This window comes from Ochotona curzoniae, unplaced genomic scaffold, assembly GCF_017591425.1.
Source record: "Ochotona curzoniae isolate NIBS_2020 unplaced genomic scaffold, NIBS_Ocur_1.0 contig_2688, whole genome shotgun sequence".
Lineage (NCBI taxonomy): Eukaryota > Metazoa > Chordata > Mammalia > Lagomorpha > Ochotonidae > Ochotona > Ochotona curzoniae.
Genome location: NW_024465553.1, coordinates 18,278,606 through 18,304,373, shown reverse-complemented (window position 1 = coordinate 18,304,373; position 25,768 = coordinate 18,278,606). Strand labels below are relative to the sequence as shown.

Sequence of the window (25,768 nt, the reverse complement as noted above, 5' to 3'; positions counted from 1 at the left end):
GAGCTGTGTTTCAGGAGCACAAAGTTTAGGCTTTAGTAGTAATGTGTTTTATATATATGTGGCCTACTTTAAAAGCATTTTTAAAAGTTAATATTACAGTAAGCCTTGCAGGAATCATCATATCATATTTTGCTGTCTGCCTTCACAGGTCTTGGTGCCCACCGTGTCCATGGTTGGGAAGCATTTGGGCGCCAGAAAGGATCACCCCGGCTTAAAGGCTAAAGAGAATGATGAGAACTGCGGCCCTACCACCACCGTCTTTGTGGGCAACATTTCTGAGAAAGCCTCAGACATGCTCATAAGACAGCTCTTAGCTGTAAGTTCAGCTATCGTTTGCTTTAAATGTTGTGAAACTTTTCAAAAAACTTAAACTTTTTTTTAAATTTTAGTTTTAAAAGTTGCTGTTTGTTACATGTTTAAAACTTCGAGACAAAGCATTTTGAATGGGTATTTCTTCCTACAATTTTAATGTTTGTAGAAAATTTCTTCTAAGATTTTCATTAGTTGTGTTTTTTAAAATTTTTATTAGAAAGAGAAGGAAAGATGAGGACAAATCTTCGATGTGCTGATTCCCTCCCCAGATGGGGATCCCTGTACCGCAGGCTGTTGCTGGACTTGTTGCACTGTAATAGAGGCGTAAACTCCTTTTGTAGAAAGATGGATTAATTTATGTGAAAGACAGTGATGGATGAAGAAGGTTTTTTACTTTCTGGTTAATTCCCCAAATGGGCACAACTGCTGGGGCTTGGCTATATAGAAGACATGAACCAGGAATTCCCATCTGATTCCTTCGCCTGAATGGCTAAAATTCAACTTCCTGGCCGTTTTGTGTGATCACAGGCGGATGAGAAGGAGTCTAGAAAGTGGAAATAGGACTTAGCTGCAGGCAGACACGGGACGAAGGAGTTCAGGTAGTGGCGTGGTGCTCTTTGCCACAGAGCTCACCTCTGATCTAACTTGTTTTTATTCCTGTCTTTTTCCTGCTATTTTTATACTGGTTTTTGAAGATTGTCCTCAGTTTTTGCCTCTACAATGGAAAAATTTAATATACAGGTTCTTCTAGAAGTTTATGGAAAATATGTGTTAGTGCAAAACTAGGCATAGATTTCAGAAATTTTTTTTGCAAAATAGTATTGAAGTCTCATTTTTCCTTATTTTTAAAATATTTATTTTATTTTTATTGGAAAGTCAGGTATACAGAAAGGAGGAGAGAGAGAGAGAGGAAGGTCTTCCCCAAGTGGTTGCAACAGCTGGAGTTGAGCCATCTGAAGTCAGGAGCCCGGAGTCAGTTTTGAATCTTTCAACGCGTGCAGGGTCCCTAAGCTTTGGCCGTCTCCACTGCTTTCCAAGGCCACAAGCAGAGAGCTGGATGGGAACTGGATGGGATTAGAACTGGCACCTATATGGTATCCCGGGCATGTAAAGAGAGAAATTTAGACACTAGGCTACTTCACCGGGCACTCTATTTTTTTGAAGATTTAGTTATTGTTATTGCAATGTTAAATATGCAGAGAGGAGGAGAGACACAGGAAGATTTTCCATCTGCTGATTCACTCCCCAATGGAGTGAAGTGACCACAGTGGCCAGAAGCAAGCCAAATTGAAGCCGGGAGCCAGGAGCTTCTTCCAGTCTTGTACTTGGGTTCAGGGTCCCAAAATTTTTGGTTCTCTTTGTTTTCTTGGGCCACAAACGGGGAGCTCAGTGGGAACCTGGGCCGCCGGGAGCTGAACTGGCTCCCTTGTGGGTTCCCGAAGCATGCAAGGTGAGGAATTTAGGTCTAGGATATTGTGCCAGGCCCTCCGTGTATTTTAAGTGTGACCAGCATATATTGAATTTGTGATTTTTTTTTTCCTCTGACGCTTTCCTAATTAGCCTTTTTATGTCTTCAGGCAGTACCCGATATCTTTTCTACGTGTGGGACTAGGGGTGTGTGTGTGTGCTTTAAGAGGGTTCATTTTCATTGGATAGGCAGGTTTCCAGAGAATTGGAGACAAAGAGATCTTCCATCAGCTGGTTCACTCCCCAAGTTGCCGCAGCGGCCATAGTTGAGCCAAACTAAAGCCAGGAACCAGGGTATTCCATGTAGGTTCAGGGTCCCAAGGTATTGGGCCGTCCTCTGCTGCTTTCCCAGGGCACAAGTAGGGAGCTGGAGGAGAAGTGGAATAGCCGGAACACATACCAGGATCCTGGAGCTTGCAAAGTGAGGATTTAACCATTGAGCCCTCCATCCGGGGCCAGAGTAAATATCTTGTGATTTTCCCTGTGGATGGGTTTGTGAGCAGTGTGATGGTTGTAGAGTCCCCCCAAAATTCTCCTAGGGTGACCTCATACTCTGTGCTCCAGGTAGAGCAGGGGCAGATTTGGTCCATCACCTGTACCAGCTAAGGTTCATACTGGTGCATACAGCGGATTCTGTGTTTCAGAGATCTAATTCTCATGTCATGTCATAAGATTGACCTTATTTATTTAAAATATAGAGATCTCTGATCTGCTGCACTCCCTAGATGTTATAGCAGCTGAGCCTTGCCTAGGCGAAAGGCTTGAGCATGGGGCTCAGTACCAGTCTGCCATGTGGGTGGCGGGGAGCCAGCTCTTGGAGCCATCACTTGCTGCTTCCCCCAATGAACATTAGTATTTATAAAGAATGTAACAGGTACAATAGATATTCTTAGTATATTCAGAACGCAGAATATGGTACAAGCAGCAAAATGTTGATATTCTTGCACTTGCCACCACTGGGATCACATATGGGCGCTGGTTCATACAAGGTCCAACGTCCACTGCTTTCCCAGGCCATATGCTATGCACGGAGCTGGAATTGGAATTGGTGCCCATTTGCTATCCCAGCGTGTGCAAAGCTAGGATTTAGCCACTAGGCTATTGCACTGGTCTGTTTTATTTCTTTCATGTACAGTCAGTTGCGAGAATTGGAAGAAGTTTCTAGATTTGTTTTTATTTAAAGGTAGATTTACAGAGAGAAAGAGAGAGACAGAAAAATCTCAGTCTGCTGGTTCACTTCCCAAATTGTCCTGAACCACCAAATGGATCCAGGTGAAACCAAGAGCCAAGAGCCTCTTCTGCGTCTCCCAAGCAGCTGCAGCGTCCCAAGGCTTTGGGCCATCCTTGTCTGCTTTCCCAGGCCATAAGTAGGGAGCTGGATGGGAAGTGGAGACTCTTAGACTTGACCTGGTGTGCATATGGGGTCCTGCTCCTTGAAGGGTGGTTAGGGTTGTATTAACCAGTTGAGCCCCCGTGGCGGCGGCCCAGTGTATTTGGATGTTGTTGAAGTGCATTTTTGAGGGACGGGGGTTTTTGTTTTATCATAATCTCCTGTCTTTGGAATGTTTTTGTGCCCTCACTTGTATTAAAATTATTTTATTAACTGGTAATGGATTTTTTTTTCTGTGTTTTTTTTTGTGTGTGTGTGTTTAAGAAATGTGGTTTGGTTTTGAGCTGGAAGAGAGTTCAGGGTGCATCTGGAAAACTACAAGGTAGGCCATATTTTATTTATTTGTTGACTGCTTTATCCTATTTGTACAAATTAGTTTGAAAGTGTTATTATTGATAATAATGACTGTTATTTTAACAATTCCTTTCCCGTAAGTAACAGGAAGAAAATGCTGGAAGAAGCTGTTAGTTGAAATTTGAGATTATAAATGTAGAATAGTGAAATAGAAGCATGTAGTAGATACTAAAATGTTTCAGAGCGGCTTATTTCTTACACTGGGAAGCGTCTTTGGCAGGATCATATGGTCAAGGTGGGACAGTTGCAAGTTATGAAGAGACTTGGAGGAAAATAAGTTATCAGATGACTCAGTTACTCTTGAAAGCAAACTATTTTTCCTGCTTGTTGAAAGAAGCACCTGGTTGATGGCTATATATTTTATTTTAATATTTATTTTGGCTTGTAGCATCAGACTTTCAGAGAGAGGTAGAGATAATGACAGGTATGGATGTGTGAGGTATAATTGGTTCCTTTTCTTCTATGCCAGAACAGTGACCCCTTTCATCTGTAGGCTCACACAGGTCCCGCAGCAGTGAGGGAGGAGGGTTAGGCCCGCATCTTCTATCTGTCAGGGGCATTATCAGGGGATTGGATCAGGAGAGACCCTGGAGGAGTTGATTGCTTGCCCTCTCATGCAGGATATCAGTATCTCAGGCAATCACTTCATCTATTTTTACTTACTTGAAAGGCAGAGAGACAGAATGAAATTCTAAAATCTGATTCACTCCCACCCATCTGAGACTTTGCCAAATCGAAGACAGGAGCCCAAAGCTCAGTTTGGAACTCCTATGTAGCTGACAGAGCCATTGCTTGAGCCATCTGCTTCCTGCCAGGGTAGGCATTATCAGGAATCTGCTGTCAGGATTGGAGTCGGATCTCTGTGGCCAGTGTTGTGCTTCAGTGGCTCCAGCTTTTTAGAGTCTGGGCTGCACTCCACTTCTGATCCAGCTCCCTCCCAAAACACCTGGAAAGCAGCAGAAAATGGCTCAAGTACTTGAGTCCCTGCTACCAGCCTGGGTGACATAGATGTAGCTTGTAGCTCCTACCTTCATCCTGGCTATGCCCTTAATGTTTAAGTCCTTTGGAGAGTGAACCAGTATATGGATGACATGTCTCTCCTTCTATAACTCTGCCTTTTAAATCAATCTTTGGAAGAAAAAAAAAATCATGAAAGTGGAGCACTGGCTCAAACTGGGCATTTTATGGTCACTGGGCATCTGCAAGGGCATGTTGAAACTGCCGTACCCCTGGCACCTCTGCTAAATATTTATCAGAGTATCTTATAAATAGCAGCTCACTTGTACTTGTAATTTTTCTTCTTTTGCTTTGGCTCCACCCCCTGATTGTTGAACAGTGCTAAAAATGAAAGATATACTTGTCATAGGGAGTTGAAGGAGAACAGTGAAGTCACTGTTTAAGTGGTCTTGATATTTTAACATTTAGTCTGTTGATTTTTTTCCTTTAATTTGTTGAATTTTTCACAATTTTTGTTGATATTTACATTAACGATTTATATCTTTCTCTAGCTTTTGGATTCTGTGAGTATAAGGAGCCTGAATCTACACTTCGTGCACTCAGATTGTTGCATGACCTGCAGATTGGAGAGAAGAAGCTGCTTGTTAAAGTTGATGCAAAGACGAAGGCACAGTTAGATGAATGGAAAGCAAAGAAGAAATCTTCCAATGGGGTATGTTTTGTGCAGTGCTATCTTTTCTAGATCAGCTGTGCTGTTGGAAGAGAAAGAATTCTCACTGTAATTGAATAAGGGGCTTTCCAAGTTCATCACTATCATATGTACTTATGGTTCTAATGCAGGAGAGTGCGTTATAGTTTGTAGTTATTGTGAATCTTTTATCTACCCACAGTGGGTGGATGACTGTTGGTTTGCTTGTTCCAGGTTGGGATGAAGGTAGTAAGGGAGGCTGGACAAGGTTAATTGCCAGAGAAAACACTGGTACAGACTATTCCAAAAAGAACTAATACATTAAGACAGCTTTGTAAGTAAGTACAAAACGTATTTCAACATACATAGTTTGTATTGGTTGCCATCTGTTAGAGGTGCAGAGATTCTAAAATAATTGAAAGTATTATTTTCCTCAACTGGATTGCTTTATGAAGACTATCCTAAGCGATGTCATATTTTTGCATGTTAGATTATAATATATGCATTATTGTCCCATGTCAAAGAAACAGAATATAGCTAAAACCAGAGTATGAATTTCCTTTTTGGTAACTCAGACTACACTTATAAGATAGATTTATTATTGGTTTCCTGTAGCAACAGAAACAACCAAAATAACCTTTTCCTCTCAACAATGATTTGTTATCTTTCAAAATAGAAATGACTTCTGATCTCTGCTTCTTTATGAATTATAAAAATAAAATAATCTGTGACTCAGCTAAGCAAAATCTCTAAAAAAGAAATACTATCTGCAATCCCATAATCATGAATAGCTACTCCATAGACAATTGTTTGCCTGTATTTGTGGCCATTTTGCCCTGGATAAATAATAGTCTTAGGTCAAAGGGGTTCTAATGGTAATGTGGATGTTTTTTTTTTCATGGAAGTAGAATTCAGTTATTTCTTCCATTGAGTCACATCTTTTCTTGGAGTAGTGAAGTCCCTGTTTTTATTTTTCTTCTGCCTCTGCATGTAGAGCATAAGGATCACTTCCTTAAACTATTAGTATTATAAACCCATTCTTAATGACCGTGCATTTCATACAGAGTAAAGTACAAATTTTTAGCATTACGTTCATGGATCACTCCAATCCAACTTTCTCGATTTTCCAACTCTTCTATCTTCCCTGGATCCATTCAGATGTTTTACTGGCCTCTCAATCCTTTATTACGCATCCAAGATCCTGCTAAAATTCTTTCTATGGAGTTAACAGTTAATAATCCTACTGGTTTCATACAACACTCATAAACCCTTCCTTCAGATCTTCTTCGAAGACAAACTGTCTTCCTGTATGAGGTATATTTCCTGCTGTATGTTATATATGTACTGCTTTGTAGTATTGCCACGATGTTTTAAACATTTGATGTAAATGGAACTGCAGGATAAGTTCTTTGTGCTACAAATGACTTACGAAAACTTTGCAATTTGATGATTATTTTCTAGGAACTCTTTAAGGAGTCTCAGCTGCTGTGTTCAGTTTCTTTCTTTCTTTTTTTAAGATTTATTTATTTTTATTGGAAAATTAGATTTATTGAGCGGAGAGACAGGAAAAAAATCTTCCATCAACTGGTTTGCTCCTCAGGTGGCTGCAATGGCCAGAACTAAGCTGATCTGAAGCCAGTAGCCAGGAGCATGTTCCAGGTCTCCCACACCACAGTGCAGGTTCCCAATGTTTTGGGCCATCTTCGATTGCATTTCCTGGCAAGGGAAGGGAGCTGGATGGAAGCAGGGCCGCTGGGATATGAACCAGTGCATGTAAGGCGAGGACTTTAGCCATTGGGCTACTGCACTGTGTCCTTGGTTTGATTGTGATCTCTCAGAGTTTGCTTTCTGCTATCACTGGCCTTGGGAAGCAGTAGCTCAGGTGCTTGAGTCCTGAGTCTAGCAAAGTCTGCCACCCCTGTGCAATCCTAGAGTAGAGTTCCTCCTCACTCATTGATTCGGCCTGGCCTGCCATGACATGTGGGCATTAAAATCAATGTGTGGATGATCTGCCTTTCTCTAATTACATTTCTCTTTATTGCTTGGTCTCTAATAAACTTTCAAAGCTCATGGAAAATGGAATTGAAAGGTAAGTTAAGTTAAAACATGAAAATATAGGACCCAGAATAATGACGCAGAAGCTAAATCCTTAACTTGCAATGACTGGTATTCCATGTGGCCGCCAATCCGTGTCCCAGATGCTCCATTTGGCATCCTGCTGCTGTCTGTAGCCTGGAAAAGCAGTGGAAGATCGACCAGAGCCTTTGGGACCTTTCCTCTGGAGTCCGAGAAGAAGCTCCTGTTTCCTGGCTTTGGATCAGTTACACTCCAGCCATTATGGTCATTTGCGGAGTGACTCAGAATGGAGGATCTTTCCCTCTGTTTCTCTTTCTCCTTCTTTGTGTAAATTAAAGATAAATGAAGGCACGGACCCAGCGCAGTGACCTAGTGGCTAAAGTCCTCGCCTTGAACGTGCCAGCATCCCACATGGATGCCGGTTCTAATCCCAGCAGCTCCACTTCACATCCAGCTCTCCCTGCTTGTGGTCTGGGAAAGTAGTCGAAGATGGCCCAAAGCCTTGGGACCATGGATCCACATGGGACACCTGGAATTCCTGGATCCTGACCATTGTGGTCACTTGGGGAGTGACTCATTGGACTGAAGATCTTCCTCTCTGTCTCCCCTCTTGACTGTATATCTGCCTTTCTGTTACAAATAAAGTTAATCTTAAAAAAAAAAGATAAATACAAAAACCAAATGAAACTGTCTGACATTTTTCAGATATTGCTTTTTGTATTAACTGATACCTTGTCATTTTCTCTTTCTTCTAAAAGTTCATTAAACAAAAGCAAGAAGTCAGTGTAACAATTTTTTTTTTTTAATTTGTTTACCGGGACCAGCATAGTAACCTGAGTCCTTGCCTTGCATATACTAGGATGACATATGGGTGCCAGTTCATGTCCTGGCTGCTGCATTTCCCTTCTGGCTTCCTGCTTGTGGCCTGGGAAAGCAGTGGATGATAGCCCAAGGCCTTGAGACCCTGCAACAGTGTGGGAGACCCAAAAGAAGCTTCCTGGCTCCTGGCTTTGCATCAGCTCAGCTCTGGCTGCTTCAACCACTTGGGAAGTGAATCAGCTGATGGAAGACTTTTCTCTCTGTCACTTCTCTCTGTAAATCTGACTTTCCAATAAAAATAAAAACATCTTAAAATATTTTTTGTTTAAAAATTTTTTAAGATTTATTTATTTATTTATTTATTTTTTAAAGATTTATTTTTATTATTTTTTTTATTGGAAAGGCGGATATACAGAGAGGAGAGACAGAGAGGAAGATCTTCCGTCCAATGATTCACTCCCCAAGTGAGCGCAACGGGCCGATACTATGCCGATCCGAAGCCAGGAGCCTCTTCCGGGTCTCCCACGCGGGTGCAGGTTCCCAAAGCTTTGGGCCGTCCTCGACTGCTTTCCCGGGCCACAGGCAGGGAGCTGGAAGGGACGCGGGGCTGCCAGGATTAGAACCGGCGCCCATATGGGATCCCGGGCGTGCAAGGCGAGGACCTTTAACCACTTGCGCCACTGCGCCGGGCCCTTAAGATTTATTTTTATTAGAAAGGAGGATATAAAGAGAGGAGAAGAGAGAAAGATCTTCCCTCTGATGGTTCACTCCCCAAGTTACTACAACGGCTGAAGCTGAGCCATTCTGAAGCCAGAGCTTCTTCTGGGTCTCCCATGCGGGTACAGGGTCCCAAGGCTTTGGGCCATCCTTGACTGCTTTCCCAGGCCACAAGCAGGGAGCTGGATGGGAAGTGGAGCTGCCGGGATTAGAACCAGAGACCATATGGGATCCTGTTGCTTTCAAGGCGAGGACTTTAGCCGCTATGTTATTGCGCTGGGCCCTGTTTAAATTTTTTTACTTTTCTTGGAGAGGCAAATCAGATTTACAGAGAGGAAAAACAGAAAGGTATTTTGCTGATTCATTCTTCCAGTGGCTACAGAGGCAGAATTGAGCCTATCAGGAGCCAGGATCTTCTTTCAGGTTCCCTACATGCATGCAGGGTCCCAAGGCTTTTGACCATCCTCTACTGCCTTCACAGGTACAAGCAGGGAGCTGGAAGGAAAGCGGAGCAGCCGGGACAAGAGCTACTGCTTGGTTTCCTAGTGGGTGTAAGAGGAAGATTTAGCCAATTGGGGCATCAAGGCAGGCCTTTAGTGTTCCTTTTAGTTTGTTTGCTTACTTATTTATTTATAGCAAAATCATTGTCTTTTAATTGTCATTACAGAGGTGAGGGATAGTAATTGCAGACCCCTATTGGCCTCTGATAGAGATAGAGAGGGGAGGAGCAGTGGAAGTAGGTGGTGTGTGGAGAGGGATACGCTATTCCTTTTCTGCCATCTTGAGTTTGTCTATCATGCCACCTTATGGTTGAATCTCCTCATGTCATTGTATAAGGTGCCATATTCCATCTGTCTTCACAGGGGCTTTCCTTGTTTTGCTGTATAAGTTCTACGGCCTGTTGGTTGTGCATATCTGCCTCAGTGTTTGCAGGTTCTTCAGTAGAACATGGCCTGAAGTGCTGTGCCATGCTCCCTTCTCTTTCCACCCATTGAGGAGGTATTTGCGTTCTATTGCATTAGAGCAACTTGTTGTCTTGCCTTTAATACGCACCTGGATATGTTGTTCATTCCTTCTCTCGAGTCAGCAATGGGGGTAGCATGATTCTATAGCATATGCTTTATGGTCAGGCCATGCATTCGTGGGACATTTCCTGGTGGTGTGCACCTGTTTGTTTGTTGTAAGATTTATTTTATTTATTTCATTTGAGGTGTTGTTAGAGCAAGCAAGAGAAATTGTCTATGTGCTGTTTCATTCTTCAAATGGTTACAATAGCCAGATGCAGCCAGGAGAACCCAAAGCTTCCTTCAGGTTTTCCATGTGGATCCAAGCATTTGGGGTCATCTTGTACTGCTTGCCTAGGCCTGTTAGTAGGGAGTTGAATCAGATGTGAAGCACCTGGGTCTCAAACCCCCAGTAGGTAATTTTAGTACATTTAATTACAGCCTTACCTATACCCACTGTTGATATTTGGCTACCAGAAAATTAGACAAGGTGATAACTTTTAAAAAGAATGCTTGTCTTTTTTCTTATTTTTGAATTTTGTTCTCTTTAGCACACAGTTTATTTATTTGTGTTAAAGATTGATTTATTTTATATTGGAAAGTCAAACTTACAGAAAAGGAGAGACAGAAAGATCTTCTGTCCTCTGGTTTACTCCACAAGTGGTCGCAACAGCCAGTGCTGAGACAATCCGAAGCCTGGAGCCAGGAGCTTCCTCCCCCTGGTCTTTCATGCAGGTGCAGTGTCCCAATTCTTTGGCGCATCCTCGACTTCTTTCCCAGGACACGAGCAGGGAGCTGAAAGGCAAGTGGAGCAGCTGGGATACAAACTGGTGCCCATATGGGATCCTGCCTCATGCAAGCAAGGACATTAGACACTAGACTACTGTGCCAGGCCCAAACAGTTTTTACTATTTGCAGGGTAGATTTACAGAGAAATAGGGAGAGGCAGTGAGAAATCTTTTGTGTCCTGGGGGGTGGAGCAGTTGGGAGAAGAGCTAGTTCCCATATTGGACGTGACATTTCTGGCAGAATCTGAACCCCTTTTGCTGCTATACCTGCCCTTACAGTGTATTACAGTTTGTTGAATGAAGTTATTTAAGAAAGAGATTTTGAATATTTATCACTGAGAAGCAGCTTTCACAGTGCAGGTGGTACAGTCTGAAACCATAATACGTGAAACTTGCGTTCATCACAGGTGCATGGTTTGTGACCAGAACCCTGCAGGTAGCATAAAATATGTGGGGCATCTCTGTATGTGATGTCGACTTAGAACCAAGTTTACATACATTTGTCTTTGCTTTTCTTGTTGCTGCTTTGTCATACTGATAGCACTTTAATGTGTTTTGAGTAAGAAGGAGTTCAAAGTAACTGAAAGTTACTGGTCATTCTGTATGTTTTCTTTGTGGTTCAAAGTGGGTTAGCCCTATAGCCATGGCACACAGAATAAAACAGACATGAAATTAATAGCATGTTAGACGCGAGTAATTTTTCTTTTCTCACAGTGACACAGTTAAGAATTAAAACTGTCTTAAATGATTACTGATTTATTATTATAAGATATCAACTATTTGTGAGAAGTGTTATGTAAATGTTGTGATTTTATTTTTTTTAAATGTTAAATTTACAAGTCACCAGGAGAAGAATATTGCAGTATTTGGAGTACTTAGTGTGTAAGTCTATGGTTTATGTAAGTGGTATTCCTCAATTATTATACAAATTGTAGAAAGCTGCAAGAAATACAGAAATCAGTATTTCAGCACTTGATAACTGATATTTGCATTTGGTGAGTATTACCATCTAGTATATTTTGTTTGTATAATCTATGCATACTTTTGCTTATTTTGCATAGTGGCTTTTATGGCGTATTTAAAATTGTATTTTGCTTGCATTACATAACTCATTTAAGTATTTTAAGATTTTTTTTACTTTATTTGAAAGTATACTTAGAAAAAGAGAGACTCTGTGGTTTTTTTTTTTAAAAGATTGATTTATTTTTGTTACAAAGTCAGATATACAGAGAGGAGGAGAGACAGAGAGGAAGATCTTCCATCTGATGATTCATTCCCCATGTGACCACAACGGCCAGTGCTATGTCGATCTGAAGCTGGGAACTAGGAACCTTTTCCAGGCCTCCCACTTGGGTGCAGGGTCCCAAGGCTTTGAGCCGTCCTTGACTGCTTTCCCAGGCCACAAGCAGGGAGCTGGATGGGAAGTGTATCTGCCGCGATTAGAACTGGCACCCATATGGGATCCCAGTGCTTAGAAGGCGAAGACTTTAGCTGCTAGGCCACAGTGCCGAGCCCGAGATTATGTTTTTCAATTAAACTATTAATGATGTTGTGAAACGAGGGACCAAAATTTAGCAATTAAGAGAAGAAAGAGAAAATGACAAATATCAGTATCTCAAATGACGTCTATTTTTTTGTTTGTGTGTTTTTAAGGATTTACTTATTTTTACTGGAAATGCAGATTTACAGAGAGGAGAAGAGTCAAATCGTCCATACATTTGTTCAGTTCTCAAACCAGCTACACTGGTCAGAGCTGAACTGATCAGGAGCCAGGAGCTTCTTCCAGGTCTCCCATGCAGGTGCAAGAGCCCAAGGCTTTGGGCTGTCCTCTATTGCTTCACAAAACTGGGAACTGGATGGGAAGTGGAGCATCCGAGACAAAAACTGGCGTCCATACGGGGATGCCAACAATGCCTGGCAGAGGATTAGCCAGTAGAGAGATTGCACCAGCTCCTCTAGATTAGCTTTATCCTTTTTTATCCTTTTACTAGGATTAGATGTTTGGTGAATGCTTGTTTATTAATAAATTTTATTAAAATTTAGCTTGATTTTTATTTCCCCTGAATTTGCTAATTTTTTTTTTCCCTTTAAAGACTGCCAGGCCTGAAACTGTCAGTAATGATGATGAAGAAGCTTTAGACGAAGAAACAAAGCGAAGAGATCAGATGATTAAAGGGGCGATTGAAGTTTTAATTCGTGAATATTCCAGTGAGCTAAATGCCCCCTCCCAGGAATCTGACTCTCACCCCAGGAAGAAGAAGAAGGAAAAGAAGGAGGACGTATGTATTCCGGCAGTGTGCGGCCATCGCTGCAGGGTGGTTTCATATGCTGTCATTCTCAAGCTGTGATCATGTTGTCACTTGGAAGAGAAAGCAGTTTGAGGAGAATTTATAGTAATATATAATTCAAGATAAAATTTGATTTTCTTAAACTCATTTGTTTTTGGATAAACTTAAAAATGATGTGGTGTTCTTTGAAAATATTGCAAAATACGTTATTTCCATGAAAATACCCTAAAACATATTTAAGGAATTTTTATATTTTTTTACCTCAGGGTTTTTTTTTTTTTTTCCTCCTTTTAAGATTTATTTATTCTTATTGCAAAGTCAGATATACAGAGAGGAGGAGAGACAGAGAGGATGATCCTCCATCTGATGGTTTACTCCTCAAGTGAGCTCAGTGGCCCGAATTGAGCCAGTTCGAAGCCAGGAGCCAGGAGCTCTCTCCAGGTCTCCCACAGGGGTGCAGGGTCCCAAGGATCTGGGCTGTCCTTGACTGGTTTCGCAGGTCACATGCAGGAAGCTCGATGGAAACTGGGGCACCAGGATTAGAAGCGGCGCCCATATGGAATCCCAGCTCATGGAAGGCGGGGACTTTAGCCACTTAGCTATTGCACTGGGCCCAGGTTTTTTTTTTTTTAAGACTCATTTATTTTGTACTTTTTAAGTTGAAGAGAGAGAGTGTTCTTCAGTCTGTTAATTTACTACCCCATGATTGTGATTTGAGCTAGATGGATCTGAAGCTGGGACCCAGGGGCTTCTTGTTTTTCCATGTGTCAACAGGGGCTTAAAGCCTTGGGTCATCGTTTGTTGCTTTCCGAAAGCATCAAAAATTACTGGGTTGAAAATGTAGCATCCAGGGCACAAACTGGCACCCATATGGGATGCCAGTGCCTCAGGAGGACATTTAGTGTGCTATGCCACAGCACTGAGGTATGGCCTCCCCCCATGGACAATATTTTTTTCATGTGAAGTGTTCTTATTTTCTGTGTTTGGAATACACTATCATGAAGACTTACTATTTTTTAGAAAGAAAAATGTTTCTATGATAATGTTAAAATTGATGATAAGGGATAAGGTAAGGTCGTCATTCTGCCTCTGCAGGAAGGTAGCTTTTACTCTGAAGATTTTCAGGAATTGCTTACTATTTAGCTGCCTCCCCATAAGTTGGCCTGTTTCAGTTCCCTCCATGACAGTAATGACATGGAGCATTCACCTGGAGTTACCCTGGCCAAGCAACGCGAGAGGAAGCAGTGTTCTCCAGGGAATCTAGTGTCACCTTTCTGTTCCAATAAGCCAATGGAAGAGTAGGGAGTCCAGGGTGAAAGAAGCAGCTTCTTGGATTCACCTCACTTAGATTATGGGGGTGAATGGTTTTTAAAAAATGGGAAGTATTTTATATCCCTGTGTAATGGGAGATCTTCAGAGAGAACGTGGGAAATAGCTGTTATTCCCATCCATGAAGTGCATGATTTCAAAATTTTTGCACAAAAGTTAATGTAATATTTTGCATGAAATTTAAGTGCCTTTTTACGTGCCATTAGAAACACTGCTGCCAATTGTGTGGATCAAGTTATCAAGGGTGATTAATGGATCATATTTTTTGGGATTTCAGTGCCTCCTTAGAGACATCTAAAGTTTTCTTTGTTGCCAAATAGCCAAATAATTTTTACCAGTTGCTTGGTTCTTCCTAATCTGGTTGTAAAACCCTGTCTGGTGATCTGCTGTCTCTGGACTGATCAGCAGTGAGGGCACTCAGGAATTGGGCAGTTGCTTTCTGTAGAGTTGGCTGCTTTACTTTTTCATCAGTTGGAAAGGGAAATAGTAGCTAAACAGAATCAGTAAAATCTTGTCATATGGTAGGAATCACAGGCACATTTAATAGATTATTTTTTACTATATAATTTTTTTAAGATTTATTTGTTTTATTGGAAAATCAGACTTACTGGCTCATTCCGTAAGTGACAGCAAAAGCTGAAGTTAAGCTGAACTAAAACCAGGAGCTTCTTCCAGGTGTCATACGTGCCTGCAGGATCTCAAAGTTTTGAGCCATTCTTGAATTCTTTTGTAGGCCACAAGCAGGAGCTGGATGGGAAGCGTGGCTGCTGAGACAGGAACCAGTGCCCATATGGGATGCAAGGCACTAACTTTAGCCACTAGGCTATCCTGCTAGGCCCATGTTTATTGTATCTTGGGGGAGATCACAGGCAGGACCCTGCTACTCTGAAGCTGTCATGATCCTTTGTTTGAGGGTGGTTGAAGGGAGTGATGGGTGCAGCCCATGGAAGTTTTGTCTTGCTTATAGTACAGATGGATAGATACTAAAATACGAGTGGTATAAACTGTTTTTATTTTTTATTTTTTGTGGATTTTTCCGCAGATCTTTCGCCGATTTCCAGTGGCCCCTCTGATCCCTTATCCGCTCATCACAAAGGTTTGTTTAAATTGTGGGCTTTGGGAAAGCCTTTGATCATTGACAGTTGCCAATTTTATTTCTCTTTTTCTAAAGTTTAGCTTGTTAAGTATTACTGTAAATGTTATGTTTATTCACATTTTGTAGGACTCCTAGAAAATATCTGATTTTTTCAAATTAATAAATTGGTGTTTTATTCGCTTCTTCCTGCTGCCTTTGTTTTTTTAGGAGGATATAAATGCTATAGAAATGGAAGAAGACAAAAGAGACCTGATATCCCGAGAGATCAGCAAGTTCAGAGACACACACAAGGTAATATTCTTGTTTATTCGCTTGATTCCAATCTAGACTTTTTACAGAAGCCAAAGAAAACAGACAAGAAAATCAACTTTACATTAGAATATAATTTTAAATGCCTTTTTGTAGGTTAGATATTTAGATAGAAACAAAGAAACAGAAAACCAGTGCCATTTTAAAATGGTCCTTGACATACTGTACTTAGTTTTTTTCACTTACTGACTACTCTGCAGCCATCTCACTTTACTATGAATACAAGTTAAGTTTATTTTTAGATTACAACATAAACATCAAGATCAGATTTGGAGTTGGGGACAGCAGGATAACATACACTATAGTGTATTTTTGGGGCAGTTAATTAACCTAGTCTTAGGAAATTTCCTTTTTTCTTTAGAGCTGAGGTTTAAGATTTATATTTGTGTAGCTTTAAGTTGAGTGGGGGAGATTTTAAAAAGTAGGTCAGTGGTTACCAGACTTACCAAATTTTAGATGCATGGAAGAACTGTAAATTCCCATAAAGCTAATCTATTCATTGACCCCCACCATTATGATAGAGATCATATGGTGACTAATGCAAGATGAAACTCTCAGCTTGGAAAGTAACAAGGAATAGGATGTAAGTATGAGCTTCTGTTTTTTATTATATTTATGGATGCCCCCTCAGAAAAATATGCAAAGGGGTAACTGGCTTGAAAATGTTATTTGTGCATTTTAAACCCACTCATGAGTTTTGCCCATTGAAAGTTTCTCTCCATGAATGTTCACTGATATTATGGATGTGGAAGAGTAAACACTGCATGACATGTGTTTTCATGGCGGAATAATAAGATGTTATTGACTCTTATTCAGGGACAGAGATCAGCGCAGTGTTAAGTATTCGCTTTTTTTTGTATGAATCTGATTTTTTCCTCATTGCTTTCAATAAACAAGCATCAATGAATCTGCTGTTAAACACCTGTTATCCAAATGCCAAGTCCTAGTTCACCCATATGGCTTCTTCAGGAATTAATTTTGCCTATAAACACATAGAATTTTCCCAGAATTAGTTTCCAGAGTCAAAATTACGGTGTGTGTGAAATCATTTTAGAGGAACACTTTTGGTTAGATTCAGTGTTTAAATTTAGTACTGAGTAAGATTAAAAATTACATATAGTTCTGTGTGGTTTATCCCATTTTGTTTTTATTTATTTGTGAGACCCTGTTGTTTATTGGTTATGAATAAATCATGTTTTAAAAAAATAATGCAAAAGATACTCTTGGGAGTCTGAGAACCTCTTGGGCATTTCACTGCCTTAGTATTATTTCACTAAGGGGAATGTTTGGATTTGGAAAATGTGTTTTGAAAAGTAAAAAAAAAAAATTACTTATATTGGGTGTTATGGTTTAATGGGACTGTTTGAAACTCCAGCTAAAAAAATGAGCTCAGTGAACCTTTGCATGTTTTGGTTTGAGTTTATGAAATAACCACAGACTGTCAGGGTATCAGCGTGGCAGGGGGCGTCCATTTACAGCACGGATGAGTCTGAAGAGAGTATCAGGTAAGATTTATGATTCTTTAAAATCTGTCCTTTTTCTTCATTACTTTCTTGAAACAGTTTTTAGACTCACCTCATTTCCTATTTCTCCAGTCATTCTTAAAAATACACATTAATGCTGTATAAATATGTTTTTGCATATGTATATAGCATGTAAAAACTTTATGAACATTCAGTATAGATCAGATTCAGTCACTTTTTTATTTACTTAAATCCAAACTTGAAGTGAGAGTTCTGAAATAGATTGTTTACTTGCATAATAGAATAATAGCACAGTAAAAATAAGGAAGAGTAGAAAAAAAATAAAGGATTTCTGCAAAAGAAATTAATAGTGGAACAGCTAAAATAATCTGTAAGTATCAGTCTCAAAAGTAAATACATTTCTTTAAAAGTGTATGACTTTGAGGTAAGTTATATGTAGTTAGGCTTCATTTTACAGCACAGAAATTATGTAAGAACTATTTTAGGAATGAGATTTGGCCCCTATAATAGTTTGTTTCTGTCCTCTTTTTAATATTATTATTATTACTTTATTTTTATTTTTAAAAATCATTTCTTATCCTTACGCTTTGTAATTTCAATATATCCAGTATTGGCTTTGCCTATGTTTTACTTTAGATTGGCACAGCAACTGAATATATTGCTCTCTCATACATTAGCTTTTCTTTCATAATCCTCTATCAGTTCTCTATTCCATGAGGAAGACATAAAGAGTATCTTAAAGGTAAGATTGCTTTTTAAAGTTGTTTTAAATGCTATACATTATTGAGAAAAGAAAACTGCACATTTTGTTGTTACACTTTAAATTTCATTTCAGTGAAACTAAACGTGGCACCAAAAGGATAAATGTGTATTGGCTTTGTTTGTTTTACCTGTTTGGGGTATATATTTTTTTCTTTGTGTGGAGTCCATGTGGTACATTGGTAATCTTGTCAGGGTACAAACTTGGTCTGCTTTTGTTATTTGGTTTATTTGTGAACCATGTACTTGCTCTTCCTCCCAGAAACATAGCTTGTAGGGAAGGTTAATCCAGTGTTGGCGATCCATGTCCTAGCACAGAATCTGTAAGTTAATACACAATCATTCCTTCCAAGGATGGATTTATCATTGTAAATATATTTTAGTATTTTACAGGCATAATGGGCATAATGCTGCTTTTAATGTTTAAAATGAAAATATTGCAATGTATATTTTGCTTGAAGTGAATTGATTTGAAACTTTCTGTATTTGGTGGGCTGTCTGTCTCAATGTGGGAGTAACATTTCCATAAACCACAAGTCTTGGCTGAATTCAGGTTTTGTTACTTTCGGAGGGAGGGTAAACCAGAGGGTGGATTCTTTAGTTGCATTATGGTGACCGACATTGCTTCTTCACCTCCCCCTTTAAAAGTCTAAGCTGGTGTGGGACATCAGCTTATAGCTGCCGTCAGTGGTCCCACTGATGCGCAGAAATGCACAGTGAACAAAATCAAGGTTTAGCCAAGTGATTGGATTTCTAGAAATTATTATGAACCACTGCATTTCCTCATGGTCGATCCACATTGTTGTCATTGAGTGGCCAGCCACACTTGATACAATACCTCAGCATTTAAGATTGTTAACTCCTGGTCTGTGTAGAGTATATGGTTTTGCACGAAATTATCAAGTCTTGTGATTGTTTCAGTTTAATTTGTCAAGTAAAACCACAAGTATTTAATATTAAACTGCCAGTGGTTTGATGTTTTTGTTGCCTGTGTTGGGCATTGCGCCGGGAAATCTCCATACTGGAGCTACAGAGATGACTCTAAAAGTGCTTTTATTGGTTTCTAGAAACTGGAAGAAGAGAAAGGCAAAAAGGAAAAAGAAAGACAGGAAATTGAGAAAGAACGGAGAGAAAGAGAGAGGGAGCGTGAAAGGGAACGAGAAAGGCGAGAACGGGAACGAGAAAGGGAAAGAGAACGTGAACGAGAGAAGGAGAAGGAACGGGAGCGGGAACGAGACCGGGATAGGGACCGGGACCGGACCAAAGAGCGAGATCGGGACCGGGAGCGCGAGCGAGATCGGGACCGGGATCGAGAACGGAGCTCGGATCGAAATAAGGATCGCAGTCGGTCGAGGTAAGGCCTTGTCAAAGGGCGTTGTTGGAACTAGAGATTGCCAGCTCACCTGTCTCTGATGTTGCGCTTTCTGGGTGCTAGGCTTCGCCTGGTGGACGTGGGTGAAATAACAATTTTCAGCTCTGTTTGATTTCTCTGTGAAGGTCAGGATTTCCAGAGAGCGGGACAGAGCACGCCAGCGGGGTTGACAGTCTCTAACTTGCTCATTAGTCTTGTATGTTGGGGAGAATTAGTAGTGATTTTGCTTTTTCCTATTGTACACTGTTATATAATTTAGTTATTCGGGCCATTATTAATTGTTCTTCGTTCCTTTCAATATGTTTATGTTCTGTTTACTTTCTGTTCTAATAATGGTTATCCTTGACTTTAGAGTGTAGTTGAGATTTGAGATCAGACCGTTTTTGTCTTGCTGATCTACAACAAATGGTGAATTCTGTTTCCGGTGTTTCTTAGTATTGTAGTCTTCCTTTCCCTTTGTGTTTACAAGAAAACAAAAACTCAGTTGAAATCCTTGGTTTTTGTAGAGAAAAGAGCAGAGACCGTGAAAGGGAACGGGAGCGGGAACGAGAAAGAGAGCGGGAACGGGAGCGAGAACGAGAACGAGAGAGAGAGCGAGAGCGGGAACGGGAGCGAGAGAGGGAGAAGGACAAGAAGCGAGACCGAGAAGAAGATGAGGAAGATGCATATGAGCGAAGGAAGCTTGAAAGAAAACTCCGCGAGAAAGAAGCTGCTTACCAAGAGGTAAAGGGGAAGGGATCTTATTTCCAAAGCCTGGTATACTTAGGTCTGTTAAAAGGGTGTGGAATCCTGTATCCAGATTGGTAAAGCTCCTCTCCCCCCTTTTTTTAGCGCCTTAAAAATTGGGAAATCAGGGAACGCAAGAAAACTCGGGAATATGAAAAGGAGGCTGAAAGAGAAGAAGAAAGGAGAAGAGAGATGGTAAGTTAGAGATTACCAATAAATGCAGAGCAGGTGATTCCCGTGTATCGTAAATGAAAGTAAGTCACAGAATGTTTTGGAGATTTGTTTAGTTTCGGGATTTATTTTTATTGGGAAATTGGAGATCGTCGAGTGCCTGGGTCACTCTTCAAGTGGTTGCAGTGGTCAGAAAACTGGGGCCATCTGAATCCAGGAGCTTGTAGCCTCTATCTCCCACCTGAGTGCGGGGTCCCCAGCACTTGGCCCATCCTGAGCTGCTTTCCCAAGCACATTACAGGTTAGATGGGTAGGAAGTGAAACGCCCAGGACTTGATCCAAAACTCTATATGAAAATGGAGGCTTAGCCTGCTGTGTCATGATTGCAGCCCCTGTTTGTCACAGATTTATGGAATATTCTGTAGGGAGCTGGCACTTGGAACATCATATCTTGCATTAGTGCAGATTCCAGACCTGGACTGCCTTCAATCTTTCAATCCTGAAAGGTATTTTATGAAGCACCAGGTTAATCCCATCAGAGTTAGCATGCCATATTCACTTCATGCCATTGCATACTGGGGTATTGGAGATAAAATTCATATCACAGTAGATACTTTTCATTGTTTTTTATCAATCTTTACGCTCCCTTTGGCAATATCATGTTTTTTTACGATGAGTTGTATGATTTGTTTGAAAATATTAATTTTTAAAATATCTGATAATTACCGTAGGAATTTCAGATGTAAAAATATTTTGGGTTGGTGGTTGGAAAGTGATACCGGCATTCCTTATGTGAATGCCAGTTTGAGTTTTGCCTGCCCTGCTTCTGATGTGGTTTGGTGTTAACTTTTCTGGAATAGCAGAGAATAATCATCTAGGTTCTTTAGCCTCTGACACCGAATGGGAGAAAGACTTTGGTGGAGTGCTGGTGTCTGGTTTTGTTCTGACCCAGCTAAGCCCTGGCTGTGGGCATTGGGGGAGTGACTCAGTACATGGAAAATCTCTGACTCCCTCCCTTTTCCCCCCTCCCCAACTCCATCTTTCCAGAGTCCCTAACAGAAACTGGAATCAGGAGCTACAACCGGGAATAAGCCCTCAGTCACTTCAATTTGAGACATTGTCATCCTTAATTGCTATTTTGTTTCCTTTTCTTTTCCTCCTTATTTTTTTTAAAGATTCATTTATTTGATTAAAAGGCATAGTTAGTCTTACGTTTCGTGGCTAAGTGCTAAAGTTGCTTGTTTTGCCGGTGAAAGCTAAACAATGTCTAATGTGATTCACATTAATATGAAGCATAGGAGGTCCATGAAGTGTAAGCGATGTGGATAAGTGAAATTGTTCTTGCATAGGGGGAAGGAATCTTCCCAATGTCTTGTATGTTAAATGTACCCTTCATTTCCTCATAGGCAAAGGAAGCTAAGCGACTAAAAGAATTCTTAGAAGATTATGATGATGATAGAGATGATCCTAAATATTACAGGTAAAGGAAGCTTGTTTATAAACTAATATCTTCAGCTTTTAATCTGCTACATTTTCCCTGTGTCAAATAATACACATTTATCAAGTGCACTAAGTAGGATTTCACATTTCATCCTGAAATTACTGCTGCATAGTTTTCAAAGTTTTTAATAATAAACGTGTTTTATTTTTGATGATTACATAGTTGAGAAGGGATGTATGCCCATGTGAATCATCTGCTGAACCACATGAGTGGGGGTGGGGCAGACGGGACTGGCTGTAGTATCTACCAGTAAGATCCAGAATGGGTGTGGGCTGGTCTGGTAGTACTGGTGTACCTTCCAGTGAATGTTGGGACTGCAAGTGGGCCAGTCAGACCGGGCCAAGAACCCACCAGAGTGTGCAAGAGCTGCGGCTGGATGGTGACCTGGTAGAACAGCTTGGGGAACTGCTCTGTCAGGACGCAGTCCCTGCTGGTGAGCATAAGAACTGAAGCCGGGGATAAGTGTTTGGGCTAGTTGCTAGCATACACTGGCAGATGTGACAACCAGCATAGGGTGCAGGACAGGCTTCGTGGGGCTGCAGTGACTAACTTTTATGACTACCTAGGCTTGTCTAAAACAATTTCTCTGCAAGTATTCAGAGAATTTACAAATGAACAAAAAGTAATGTATTGGGGGTCAAGTCTTAAGAGCACCAGTTCAAGTCCTGGTTCCAGCCGAGAGCCATCTCCCTGCTGAAGCAGTAGAAGCTGGCCCATAATGTGAGGCCCATATGAAGCTCTTGGCTCCAGGTCTTGGCCTAGCTCAGACACAGCTGTTGTTTTTATCTAGAGTGAACCAGGGAATAGCATCTGCTTGTCTTTGCCTTCTTTCCCAACTTTCCTCCATCCCTGCCCGTATGTGTATCACTACGAAGTGAGGACTCTGGTTTCATTTTGTCACCTGTGTTCTCCATGATGTTTTTTTCCTTTCTTTTATTTTATTTAGTGCTTTGTTTTCTAATTCCTTGAAAGGGGGTCACCTTATTGTGGTTATATTCACCAAATGCCTGTAATAACCAGGAGTGAGCCAGAGAGGATCAGGAACTGCAAGCTCCATGTGGTTCTCTCATCCTGGGGATAGAAGGCGAAGGCTATACTACCAGCTGCTGCCTCACAGGGTGTGTGTGTCATCAGGAAGTCAGGCTTGGGTAGAGCTGAGACTTGAACTTAAGCATTCTAAAGTGGACCTGCAATTCAGAGTGCCATACCACCTGCCCCTCTGTGGTATTTCTAAACTACTCCCATCCTAGTATTAATAACTTCTTGTAAAGTTGTTTTCTTCTGATACCTGCTATTCACACTGAACATTCCACAGAGTGTTGCTTGATAACCATTTTGTATGTCTCATGTTTTACATGATATACATGTAATGAAGGCATTTGAGATACATATATTAATTGATATATGTAGTTTTTAATACATTATATATCAATTTATGTAATATCTAATATGGAAGTATATATCAGTATATAATATTTTATCAATTTATATGTGATATATCATAAAATACCAATACATTGAATCTAAACCATTTAAATTTGAAATACCAAGGTAAATTGGAAAGCATGCCAAAGATAGCAGTTTCATCTAGAAAAACGCATGAAAGACATTAAAATTGTCAAAGACTATGGCTAGTGATGGCTCAGTTGGCCCCAGACTACAAGCACTGGTATCTCATATGAATGATGCTTCATGTTCTGGCTGCTTCACTTCCCATCCAGCTCCCTGCTTGTGGCCTGGGAAAGCGGAAAAGGATGAGCCAGGGCCTAGGGACCTTGCAGCCTGTGGAGACCCTGAAGACACTCCTGGCTCCTGTTAGATTGCCTTATCCCTGGCTATTGTAGCTATTTGGGGAGTAAATTGTCAGATGGAAGATCTTTTTGTGTCTGCTCTCTGTAAATCTGCCTTTCCAGTGAAAATAAATTTTAAAAACTATCATATAGCAGTACATAACTCCCACATTCCAAATTATAGTTAACTGCCAGGTAGAGAATCTTTGCTTTGTATTTATTCTGTACTGCTTATTCTGGAATTTTTTTACAAGGAAGTGAGTGAATTCAAGAAACATAATTATTAGTGGTATCAATATTGTTTTTCTTTGTGTATCTAGGAAATTAGATTTCCATTCATCCCCTTAAAGCAACCTTGTAAATTTGTTTTAAACTCTGAGAAGGAACATAACAAGGTTGCTTTTTACATGTAAATGTGTGGTGGACACATTATGTGTACGTTCTATGGATAACAAATATTGAGCCATTCATTCTCTTAACACGATTTTTTTTCTTTTAACAAAGGTGCTGTGGATGCATTGGGTATAGTGGTTGATGACTTGAGAACTAAATGTGTCCCTTTGCCATTTACCTTTGCAGAGGAAGTGCTCTTCAGAAAAGGCTGCGTGATAGGGAAAAGGAAATGGAAGCTGATGAGCGAGATAGGAAGAGAGAAAAGGAAGAGCTTGAGGAAATCCGGCAGCGTCTCCTGGCAGAAGGACACCCGGACCCGGATGCAGAGCTCCAGAGGGTAAGGTGCTATGTTGGATGTGAAGATTTTGCTGTAGATCATCACGCAACTTTGAAACCAACTTTCAATTTACTACACAGCAAGGGAAAATATACTTCACAGTGAAAATAATGTGTTTGCATATGGGAGGTTTTAGTGCTTTAAAAATTGCTTTTTAAAAAACAGAGCTGGGGCATCATAGGGAGGGAGTATGCTTGCATTTGATGGATAACTTTTTTTTTTTGATAGATTTATTCTTGTTTTTATTGAGAAGTCAGATATGCATAGAGGAGGAGAAATAGAGAAGAATATCTTCCATCTGATGATTCACTCCCCATGTAACCACAACAGCCAGTATTGCCCTGATCTGAAGCTGGGAGACAGGAGCTCTTCTGGGTCTCCCACGTGGGTACAGGGTCCCAAGGCTTTGGGTCATTCTCGACTGCTTTCGCAGGCCACAAACAGGGAGCTGGATGGGAAGCAGGGTTGCCGGGATTAGAACCGGCACTCATATGGGATCCCAGCACGTTCAAGGCGAGGGCTTTAGCTGCTAGGCCATCACACCGGGCCCTGATGGATAACTTCTCAAAGGCCTAAAACAGCCAGGATGAGGCCAGCCTGAGCAGGAACTCAGAACTTCTTTCCAAGCCCCCACATATGTGTCAGGGTCCCAACCACTTGTTTCTTTGCTCCCTGCCAAGTGCATTAGCAGCAACTAGGTCAGAAGTTTAGTAAATTGAACTAGAATGAGCATTCTAATACTGGGACATCTCAAGTCAACAACTCACTGTATCATTAGGCCTACCCCAGAATTTTTATTTCTATAGACATATCATGAGTGTATAATGATTTACACTATCTTAAGTGTCTTGTTGTCTTACTATGTCATAAATCTAATAGAAATTTGTCAAAATTTTATTACCTATACGTGATTTTTATTAACAGAAGTCATATTCTTACATTTCTTCTGTTTTTCAAAATGAAGTATTTTTTTCTTGTTAAAGCAAGTACTTATATGAACACACAGAAAGTTTAGAAAAAATTTGTAAACAATTTTGAAGCTGTATGAAAACCCTCTTATTGGTAATGGTGTTTAAAAACTTATGATTGAGCTGAGTGGTTAACATGGGGTCAAGCGGCTGGTGTTGTGCACTTTCTTTAGCCACTCCTTTTGCTGCTGCTGTTCTGTATCAGTTCATCCTGTGGCTGCTGTGCTTCTCTCATCCATTTGTAATCAGCTGATGCTCCTTGGAGAGCACTGGGAGATGGTGGACATGTCGGGCCCTTGCCACCCATGGGAGAGACCCAGAAGGTGTTCCAGGGCTCCTGCCTGCAGTCTGCGTCAGTCCTGTACTTGGGGCTGTCTTGGCAGTGAGCCAGCAGGTTAAGATCTTTATCTTTGCCCTTGTTTAAAAAAAAAAGAGTTGTTTAAGACACTAGCTGGTGCCATTGTGCTGGACCCATTTGTAATCAGTGTAGGTGCTGTGATCGTTTTAAAAATGTTACCAGGTTATGAAGGACTATACTATTGTAGCAACTTGAGGAAATTCAGTTGATGGGGAAGGATTTGGGAGGGACAATTCCCAGTTTCTACAAAATTGTAACATAAAATTAAAAAAATAATAATTAACAAACAAATACTACTACATATATTTGCCCCAC

General features: G+C 40.7%; 1 protein-coding gene across 1 annotated transcript in view; it reads left to right on the top strand.

Annotated features, from left to right (window-relative positions):
* Positions 1–25,768, top strand: part of RBM25 (RNA binding motif protein 25) — a 45,460-nt gene that overhangs the window by 11,236 nt on the left and 8,456 nt on the right. Inside the window, exons 4-14 of the mRNA XM_040975339.1 lie at positions 149–316; positions 3,434–3,491; positions 5,032–5,192; positions 12,666–12,851; positions 15,232–15,285; positions 15,493–15,576; positions 18,905–19,191; positions 19,716–19,932; positions 20,041–20,130; positions 21,513–21,586; positions 23,977–24,127. Coding sequence (XP_040831273.1) covers positions 149–316; positions 3,434–3,491; positions 5,032–5,192; positions 12,666–12,851; positions 15,232–15,285; positions 15,493–15,576; positions 18,905–19,191; positions 19,716–19,932; positions 20,041–20,130; positions 21,513–21,586; positions 23,977–24,127 — 1,530 coding nt within the window. The remainder of the gene's footprint in view (positions 1–148; positions 317–3,433; positions 3,492–5,031; positions 5,193–12,665; positions 12,852–15,231; positions 15,286–15,492; positions 15,577–18,904; positions 19,192–19,715; positions 19,933–20,040; positions 20,131–21,512; positions 21,587–23,976; positions 24,128–25,768) is intronic.